At 43.7% G+C, this 10,752-nt stretch overlaps 1 protein-coding gene across 3 annotated transcripts in view; it reads left to right on the forward strand.

Annotated features, from left to right (window-relative positions):
- The window catches only part of APPL2 (adaptor protein, phosphotyrosine interacting with PH domain and leucine zipper 2), a 40,810-nt gene that overhangs the window by 4,283 nt on the left and 25,775 nt on the right, over positions 1–10,752 (forward strand). For 2 of the 3 annotated variants that reach the window (XM_025048825.1, XM_025048826.1), the window contains exons 2-3: positions 2,591–2,725; positions 10,591–10,650. In XM_025048825.1, the coding sequence (XP_024904593.1) occupies positions 2,591–2,725; positions 10,591–10,650 (195 nt within the window). The remainder of the gene's footprint in view (positions 1–2,590; positions 2,726–10,590; positions 10,651–10,752) is intronic. The other variant, XM_006914520.3, reaches the window with a different exon arrangement.

Below are 10,752 nucleotides of genomic sequence, written 5' to 3' on the forward strand. Positions count from 1 at the left end.
CAGGACTGTGGGCTGTGGACCTACGTGCATGCCCACTGATAGAACCCACCTTGCTGGGTGATGGATGCAGCCTCCCACAGTGGAGGAAGCGTGGCCATTTGGTCCAAGCCAGACCTGGGTTTACATCCCAGCTCTGTGCTTCCCCACTGAGTGAAGCTGAGTTTCCCACCCCTGATGAACTTCAGTTTCATCATCTGTAAAATGAGATTACTGTGCCCATGGTACCTGCCTCATAAAGTTTTCAGAAGGATTAAATGCAGTAACACATATTTAGTGCTCAGCACAGTGTCTGACACGTAGGTAGAGTAAATGGTAGTTTTCGTTTTCTTACTATTCTGTGTAAGACATTTATACAAGTGCTCTCTTTTTATCTTACCTCTCTTTCCCATTCTGTTTTGTTCCTAAGAGTATTAAGAACAGTAAATAGGATGGGACTAAATGGATTATCAGTAGTAGTAAAAAACTTGAATATCCTCAATCCACTTGTATCACTCATTCCTTCCCATTCTCCTAGACTTGTTAGTCATAGCAGATAAGGTATCAGAATCGTAAACATTGGTAGGGCCTACAGCATTGGCACCATGAGGACAAAAAGGTCTTCTCCTGTTAAATGACATTTATGGATAGCTGTGTAGATAACAGTGTTGCTGTAGTGTTCAAGTGAAATCATACATGTAAAGCCCTTAGTGTTCAGAATATAATAAGCAATAAAAGTTCATTGTCTTCTTCATAATCAATATCATTTGCTATCACTCTGTGTCAGGCACTGGTAGGCACTTTATGTACATTCATTATGTCATTAATTCTGCAAATTTGGATCCAGGACTGACGATGGACCCGAGGGGATCCCAGATCCTTTGAGAGGAACCAGCAGACTATAAGCTCCTAGAGAATGAAAGTCGGTTCATATTACCTTTGAGTCTTAGTTCCCACCGCAATGTGTCAAGGATATTGGATGAAGGGAGAGCTGTGTGCATGAATGAATGAGTATAGAGCGATAGAACACTCAGTGTAGATTCTAAGAATGTCTTTTAGCTATCTTTTTCCAAATATTATGGTTTAAAGAGAAGGAATGAAGAATTCAAAATCAATGTTTTTCACCTACTGGTTGACATCCATTAATAGATTTTGAGATCTAGTGAGTCACAACCATTGTTTTTGTTTAAAACAGAATAAAACAGGAAAGAATGGAATAGAAAAAAATCAGAATACGTGAGCACACTTATGATATTGTTTGGTAAAATGTGTCTTGTACTGTGGATTTTAATTTTGAAAAGTTTGAAGAACTCCGTTCTAACACAGGAATTCCACACTGTATGTACCCTGTTAATGTTTTCCTCTCGTCAAGAGCTTTTAAACAACCTATCTACATTTTCCTTATTCTATGCATTCTGGTCTTTCTGTGGATAAGAACTGGTACTGAAGAGAATACATTGGTCTCAGAACAGGTATTTTTAGCCTTAAAGATTACCTGGGGCAAAGCCAGGATGAACGTGTACTGCTCTGAAGTGCACCAGAGTTTGTGGAACAGACCATCCAAAAGCCTAGGTTTCTGCTCCAGTTTATTGGATTTCCTGCGAGGCCAGATATTGCTCTCTTACCTGAGACAGGTTAGGAAAAAAAAGGACCTAGAATTCATTTGCAGGGAAATAATGAGCCTCGATGGATTGTTCTTTGTCAAGTGCTTTGGTATCACCTCATTAAAGGTGTTTCTGTAACTTTCCATTCTAGGCCTAATGGGTTATTTTCTGAAATAGAGATCCCATTATCACTAATGTAGTATTTTAAATTTCCACTGTGCTGGGCACAATTTGCTTTGATTCTTCTTCAGAGACCATCCAATGTATAAACATTTCTTCAGTGCTCAGCGTGTCAGATAGGAGACGCCTTTCATCTAATGTCAATGCTCCACTGCTCTCGGGACACTGAGTAGTTAGTCTTCCCGGGGAAACTGAGCTAGCATTCTTGTTAAGTTGCTATTTGAGTTTCGTGCCCAGATCTCTCTCCAGTGGACCCAAGGTACATGAAATTTCCTGGCCATGAGTTTGAAATTGGTTGAATAAAAATATGACTAAAGACATGAAAATTGACTATAGTACCATAAGAGGAAAGAATGACACAATCTTGAAAGATGTCCAAGATGGCAGACAACCAGACAGATGGTTAGCTGCTGGGATGATGCAATACTGGGCGTCCCCGCCCCAGGTACACAGACAGGCCCGATATTGTGTTCAGTTTATGGGCTTGAAGGAAGAGGCTGTCCTAGCACTTTTTCTAAAATGGATGGACTTTACTGGTGCTTAGGTAGGGGCTAAAGTCAAGACAGATAATAGCCCTCGTATCTTAATCTTTTAAAAATTGGCTTTCCTTTTCTGGCCCCAAATTGTATTGTTTGCCCCTAAAGGATTAGAAAAGAGAGTTCCAAATTAAAGCTGCAGGAATCAATTCATACAAGTATTATCAATAAAAGAATAAAGCCAGAGAAGAGGCACCTTCCCCACCCCCTACATTTCTGTGTGCGTGTTTTCTACCTCCTTTGTAAATTTTCCACTTAGAAATAAAATTGACCTCTTTTCTTCTTTCCTTGCAGACTCGCTCTTTACTGAGTGTGTTTGAAGAAGATGCTGGCACCCTCACAGATTATACCAACCAGCTGCTCCAGGCGATGCAGCGCGTCTACGGAGCCCAGGTATCCTGCCGCCCCCTCACCTGGAAAGGAGTAGAGGTGGGGACCTCAGCCCTCACCTAGAACTTCTCTTGGGAGGTTGAGAAATTTGAGTCAGAACACCACCATTTCAGTTTTTGAAATAAAATCAGAATTGTTTTTTCTTCTTCTGCTCACCTTCAAAAACTAAGGGCAGTCTGTTGTCATTGCTGAAGAAAGAGGGCAGTTTTTCTGGAACTAGGAGAACCAGTAGAGAGGGACCACATCACTGCATTTAATTTTTTAAAAGATTCAACCCCAAAGGGAAACACTTGAGTCTCCTCTTCCTACTTGTGGATGAGTGGGTTCAGTATTCTGAAACATGCCCTTTGTCTTTCTCATAAATGGGAAGTCTTAGATGTTAGTGCGGGTGGGTAGAGATGCTTTTTCGAGTGCTTCCTCTGAAAAGCCTTGAGTCACAGCTCTGAAACTATTGGGTGGCTTCTTTGTTTTAAGGAACAAATATCTCTGGCTTGCAAAACCATGGCAGATAAATTGCTGAGTAGCAAAAGTGAATTTTTCAGTTAAAAATAAAATTCATTATATTATACATCAAAATATTATGGCAGCTCATACTTTTCATTACTCATTTTTTGCTGACTTAAATATGAAATGTTAATGTTTTTTTCATTGATGATCTTAAATACCACATTCAGTATATAATAGTATAAATACTCAGTCATTTGTTATTATATAGCTCTTAATATTCATATGTAATCATTTATAATCATTGTTTTGTTAGTCATTTATTCATATTGTATATGAGGAAGAAGACTCAGTCCTTGCCATTAGGGAGCTTACAGTTGGGTGGGAGACAAAACACCTAAGAGCGTTAGGAGAGACGCCACCTAACCCAGAGGAGCTGTGCTGGGTGCCCAGGGGGAGGATGGTTGTGATAGTTGAAGTTCATTGAACACTGACAGCTTCCAGGCGTGGTTTCACGGCTTTCGCATGGATCATTTTATTTAAATTCCCCAACAACCCTTTGTGAGGTGGATGTTGCTGTGTTCATTTTCCGTAGGTCAGAGGCCTAAGGATGCTGATGATGTGTAACTTCTCCACGTCCACCCCTTAATACATAGCAGGGCAAATCAGCCTGAGGTCAAAGCCCAAACTCTCAGCTACTGAGCATGAGATGATAGTCTGAACTAGACAAATGGCAGTAGAAATGGAAAGAAATGGATGGATTTCAGAGGTATTTAAGAGGCAGATCAGTGATCAGTTGAATGTGAAGGATTCAGGTGGGTAGAGGATGAATCAGGAGTGATGCGCAGGTCTTTTGACTTGAACATGAGGATAGACAGTTGGGAGAACAGAGGAAGAGGAGTGGGAGGTAGGTAGGCTCTGTGTGTGTGTGTGTGTGTGTGTGGTGGGAATGTCGGTCTCTTTTTATAAAATTATTTATTTATTTTTATGGCGACATCGGGTAACGAAATCCGGTTAAGTTTTAGCTGTAGGGATGTCAGTCTCTTGAAAGCCTGATCTTGAAGTGTCCATGGGACATCAAAATGAGGAAAGAGATCTTGTTGAAAGTTCAGATCTAGAGGTCAGGCTGGAGAGATAGAATTGCAAACTATACTGTAGAAGTGTAACTTATTAATTGGAACTGATCTAACAGCCAAACTAATCAAGCTCATTTGGAAGCTCGTTTGTTCGGTAAGACATTCAGAACCTGAGGACATACTTTGTCAAATTTTGGGCTTATACCTGAACTTTCTTGCTATTCAGTAATTTGAGTATTGTTACCTAAATGATTTGTTTTCTACTTAAGATCTAAGAGCATCAGACTTAAGGGACTGTGTCTCTTCCACTCCCAAGAGCCTCTGTTCTGCCTTTCCATGCCTGTCACAGTCATTTACTTGGAGATGTCCGAACACTCTCTTTACGCACTTTGTCTTTTGAGCCAGAAAACTACATTTTGCCAAAATTAAGTGGGTCTTTCATTCCAAGAGGGCTTTAATTCACGCCACATGATCATCACATGGGTTCTTCTCCTGGCCAGAAACCTTGCTCCTGCCTCGGCATTTCCTGCAGCAGAGGCTAGCGGAGACGGCTGGTTAGTGCTGCCAAACCCAGTGACAGCTTCGAGCAGTGGTCAGTGGCATTCAGATCAGCTGGGTCAGGGTCAGCTGGTTTTTCAGGTTTATTCGAAGACAAATATTTTGTTTTATTTTGTTTTTAATTAAAAAAAGAAAAAGTTTTCTGACTCCTATTTGTTTATATAGTAATACTTCTCAATATTTTCATTGTTTTTTTCCCTAAGTTATGTTTTCTTGGTTTATTTAACATTGTTCCTTAAATATTTTATACCTAGATCTGTTGAATTAGATTAATATAGTTTTATAATTTTATTTTTAAAAGCAGGCACTTAGCAAGATGTGGTTTTTTATTTTAAAAACCAGGTTTATGCTGCTGATAAATGATAAATGTTCATAAAAGATATTTTAAATCAAACCACATAGTAAATCTCTGTATTCCAATGTAGTGAATGTCCTTCGTACCTAAGTTTTAGAAAGAGGAAGAGCAAGAAAAACTGGAGGAAAGTTCTGTGAGCAGTTTTGCTGATTGTGTCTGGTTTAGGGGAAGTTTTAAATTTTATTTGGCTTCAGTGTTAGAATGAAGCTATAGTCTGTAAGCTGTCTTCAGCATTTTACAGCTGTCCTAGAGTCACATCTGGTCTTTTCACTGTCAGATGTGCCTTTGCACGTGGTGAGAATGGAGTACTGCATTATAGGTCATTTGAACGAAGGACGTTGTACATATTTCTTATACATTTACAAAGCAGGGACAGGTTACTTGAAAAGATCTATTGTCTTTCAAACTATTGGCTAAGTAAGTTAAAAAACCTCCATAGTGTCTGCATAGGTGCGTATGTGTACACACGCTTCCCTGGACTATGGGAGCTCTCAAGCAGTCCTCCTGTCTTCAGGGGGGTGTCTTTCCCCTTCAGTCACGCCCAAAGCTCCCTCCCCTCCCTGTCTTCAGATGCTCCTACGGCTCCCTGTAACCACTAGGCAGAGGTTAAACTCCTCAGCAAGGCACGCCAAGCTCTTCGTGAACTGAGTATTAGCCTACTTGTCTAGCCTCCTCGCCTTTGGCTATTCCAGAATGTGCCAGGCCCTAGACACATCTCAAGGCTTTGTTATGCCATTCCTGCCACCAGAAATCCCCATCGACCCCTGCCCTGGGATATGGTCTTCCCAGCATGTAAGACTGACCTCCAGTCCGAGGTGTCTCTGGCACCTTGCCTTTTTTCCTTCTCTCCCTTCCTGGCCAGAGTGCACCTGTGTGCCCAGATGTCCTGTGTACTTGGCGATCCTAGCTCTTAAGGAGCAGCAAGTGGGGTTTCCTTGTCGCTCTGTGGACTCAGCTCCCAGAGAGCAGTTCTCTTGGTGTCCAGTGCCCAGCACGGTGCCTGGCCCCGTCGACTGTTCCATATGTAGGTGTCGAATGAAGGACTGAATTCAGGACATCACCTAGACGCCAGCACAGGCCACCTGTGCACTTTATTGTCACTCCCAAATCTATATCCCCTTTCAGATTCTTAGCTGAGGGCACTGCCATCCGCCGGCCACTCAGACTGGGGCCCACTTTTCTTGGGCTCCTCCCTCCCCACGCACCATATGCTGCTGTTTCTGCTTAGGAATCCCCTGCAGATCCCCACCCCCTTCCCCACTGTCCCGTTGGGGCTCGACCTGTTTTTATCTCTCCACTTCTTCAGATGGTCTCTTGACCCTCAAGCCATTCTCTCTTTTCGCTGCTTTTTCATGCCACAGCCACCCATGACTTTTCTTCTGCTCACATCTGATCCTGTCATTGTCTCGCCCAAGTCCCTCAGGGCTTCCGCCTTGCCTCCAGAGTAAAACGCGGCAGAGCCCGCACTCAGCAGGCTTCCATCCACGCAGGGCCTACCCCAGGCACAGCTTTCTACCCCGTTCCTGCCGCATTGCTCACTGCTCCCTCCGTGCCTCCACCTGGAGGTCCCCTGAACCAGTGCGACCTATGACCCCGGCTTTGTGGTCAGTGCTGCGGTAAGTCTGTACTTGGCAGAGACCAAAGCAGGTGCCTACATCCTGACTTTGACTCTGGTGGATTCCTCTGCCCTTGCCCCCAGCCCCCCATTAACCACGGATGGTGCCACCCACAGAGGCCTTTGGGGGGTTTCAGGTGACATTTGCAGTTGATAAGCACTCTCTGCCACTGTGAGATAAACATTCCTTTGCCAAAAGCTCAGTTTTCCTTTTGGGTTTGCTAATGACTGGTCTTTCTGCCTTGGCGACGGCCTTGGGAGGTTCTGTTTAACACGGTAGGAGATCTGTCTGGAAACCCTTCTGCGGTTGTCTTTTCAAAGGATTCCTATGAGGCATCAAATAGCATAGATGGCAACAAAAGAACTATTCCAGAGTGTCGAAGGAATCTTACAGAAAGCTATTGAGAATCTAAGTTTTAGGCCAGCCTCTTTTGTTGGACTATGCTAGAGAAGTGTGGGATTTATGTTCCTATCATAAGGCCTGTGGGGACTAACCAGATACGGTCTGGGACTCTGAGCTAAAATCGCATAGTGTGAAGAACTTGGCCTTTAGATTTCCAGTCCGCCAGATCTGAATTGAGTCTTTGCCTTGCCAGTTACTAGTTGGGGGATTTTAGAAAGTTACTATATACTTTCTGATAGTCCTACCTCATAGATAGGTGCATTGCAAGGATTAAGTGTGATAATACATGAAAAACACTTAACAGCGATGTCAAGTACCTGCTCAGTAAATGTGACTCAGTGAATGTGAGCAGCTATTTTTTTTATTGCTGTTGCTAATATTTACTCCATCCAAACTCCAGTTTTGCAAGTTGTGTTACAGAGATAATTGTGTAGGCTTACCTGGCAGGGTGTGGATTAATTAGCTGAAGTTGTATAAGCATTTCATAAAACCTTTGTGTACAGTAGATTAAGTTGAGTCAGATTACAGTTGATCTAGTTGAGAGACTTTTCAGGTAATGTGCTCTGTACAGGAAAGGTTTATTTCTTCAGGACAGGTGACAGGCAATTTTGTACTCATGGTTTGTTCCCGGTGAAATCATACTGGTAGAACAGAATCCTGCAACCCGAAATTACACACATGTGAAAACACGTAGCATTTTCATAAGGTATTTCTAGGAGAGACCTGGCAGAGTCCGATTACACATAGTAATTTTGGAAAGCAGCTGTTGTACATTGTGCCCCCGTCTTCCCTGAGCAACAGTGGCGTTGTGTGAGTGACACGTAGGTCCTCTCTCCTTGAGTCTGGGTGCAGTCTGATGCTGGCAGCATCCTGGCCAGTTTTTCCATTATGTTTGGAGCAGTTGCCAGTAAACGCTAAAGAAGAGAAAAATTCAAGTAGCCTGTGGCCCTTGCTCGTTTTGAAAGCCGTGAGGGGGTTTGTCTTATCCCTTGAGCAGTCTCTAAAGGAGACACATGGGGGAGTAAAATTTTAAATTCGGTTAAATTAAATACAGAAAAGAATGACTTAGAGTAGAAAATGTTCCTTGAATCTGAACTATTGTAGCTTAATGGCATATCTCCTGAGGGAGGTGTGGCAGAAGTGGGTCTTCTGACACGGTTACTGTCTAAAGCAGGTTTGGGAGTTTACTGCCCTGGGACTGGCCTCTTATTTTTGTAAATAATGTTTTATTGGAACAAAGTTACACTCATTCGTTTATATATATTTTTGTGGCTGCTTGCATGCTACAACAGCAGAGTTGAGTAGTTGTGACAGAGACCAGCTGTCTCACAAGCAAAAAATAATTACCGTCTGTCCCTTTACAGGAAAAGTTCGTCAACTCTAGTCTAAAGCAGAGACTTTCTCAGCTCTTACCTTTTAGCAGGAATTGGGATCTTAGAGAGTAGTGTTTTAAGATTGTGGATTTTAAAATGAGACAGACTTGCATTCGCATCCTAGCCCTGCTGCTAAGTATCTATGTGACCTTGGGCAAGTGGCTTAACCTCTCTGTGCCTCAGTTTCTTCATCTGTAAAACTGAGTTCATTGGACCTGCCTTACAGGACCTGCCTTGCAGAATTAAATGAGGTAATGCCTGGAATGCACTTAGGGTGGTGTCTGGCAGGAATTAAATGCTCTGTTGATGTTAGCTGCTGCCGGGATGATCCTATGGGTCTACAAGTCATGGTTTGCATAGTGCTGACCCAGGGATATGCCAGGGTCGCTCGAACAAATCCATCTTGAACCCACTGCTGCTAAGTGAGAGGAGAGGAATAAGGGATTTTCTGATTCAGCCGAGCATTTGCCCAGTGAGTGGGCGAAGATTGTTGTTCTCATGCACTCTGATGAAGGTGGTCGACAGGCTGCTTCCTGGCCAATTGCTTCATCCCTGTTCAGTCTTTGTATTTTATTGACTCCCTCACTTATGATGTTTCCTTGTAGGATTATGGAGTATTTTTCCCTTTACACCACAATCCCAGGTATTGTTTTAAACTTGGAATTTAGATGAATCTTCTAACCTTGGTCATTCCTTCATTCATCAAGCATTTGTTGAGTGCTTGCTGTGTGCTAGAAACTATTGCACATTCCTAGGTACATGTCCAGCAGTGCTTATGGATTTGTTCACTTGCCTTCCGCTTGGCTGCATGGCTGCCAGCTCTGGTTTGTTGTGAAAGGGGTAGCACCCCCAGTAGGATGCCAAAGCCAGGAACTTTCATTATATTTGCCGGACTTTATTCTGAGAGAAAAAGGGAGAGAGCCACATTTCAGGGTCTATTGACGCCTGTTCCTTGGAGAAGATGAAGGAAGTCGGGACAGGCTGCACAGTAGTCTGCAAAGGCCCAAAAAAGTGGGATTAGGCTCTGCGAGGTCTTGCAAGGGAAGATCATAAAAAATAAAACTAGTTCCTACAGAGCTCAGGCCTTACCCCTAAAGGAACCGTAAACCCAGGAGAATTAGTAAGTGGAGGCCGAGGCCAAGGTAAGCCAGTGCCACCTCATGAGCACCAGGTCACACCCAGTGGCGCTGCCTTTCCCTTAGGAATAAGTCCTGAATATGGACAGTTTTAACTGAGCTCTGGAAATGTAAGACACATCTAGGCTGGTGTGTTGGTGGTGGGAGTGAGGAGGTAGTGGTAGAAAACTGCTGTGTAGCCTGAGATTAGAGGGATAAATAAGAGAAGATGAAAAAAACAGCACAAAATGGGCCTCCCCGGGCGCTGCAGCCGTGCTTCCCAACCTAGTGTTCCAAGCTCAGTAGAATCCGATCATGTCACAGTGCTGCTTAAATCCCCACTGCACTGAGAACAACGTCTACATCTGAGCCACGGAGCCCTGCGAGCCCTCGCTCCGCCTGCACCGCCGCATGTCCCGCCTCCACACCCTGCGCCCCTTGCTCCAGCTGTTCTCTGCCTTTCAGCTCTTCAGACAGGCCGTGTGCTTTTTCCACATGTTGGCTCCTCCTTCTAGGGAGCTGTCCCCATGGCTAACTCCTAGTCTTCAGGGGTCTGCTTAAAGCATCTCTTCCTTAGAGACCCTCTGGGTCTTCCTGTCACAGCTCCCTGATGCATCCAGTATTTCCTTTGCCGTCTCATTATGTTTGTAGCTATTTTTCGATGTCTGCTTCCCCAGTGAGCCCTGCGACGACAGGGACGTGTCTTTGTTGACCACATTGTAATTGCTCACTGTGTTTGTTTACTGACTGAATGTCCAGAAAGAGCAGTAATTTGTAAACGGCGTGCATGTGTGAGGGGGCAAGCTTTAACCTTCGAATGTGTTTCGGTCTTGTTTTCCAAATAATTTCCGAACGCAATATTATTTTACACCCACATTATTTTTAAGGGATTCTCTGGGGTGCCATTGTTCAGTGACTGTGTGTGCATGGGACAACTCTTACTTGCTTTTCTTTTCTCCCTGCAGAATGAAATGTGCCTGGCCACCCAGCAGCTCTCCAAGCAGCTGCTGGCGTATGAGAAACAGGTAGGTGATAATTATGCGGTGTCCGAAGCTGTGCTCGGGACCCTCCTCAGTGGGACTCTTTTAAAAGCAGTTCTCCAGAGGCATTCGTTAGGGACAGACTTT

The sequence above is a fragment of the Pteropus alecto genome, unplaced genomic scaffold (genome assembly GCF_000325575.1).
Source record: "Pteropus alecto unplaced genomic scaffold, ASM32557v1 scaffold94, whole genome shotgun sequence".
NCBI lineage: Eukaryota > Metazoa > Chordata > Mammalia > Chiroptera > Pteropodidae > Pteropus > Pteropus alecto.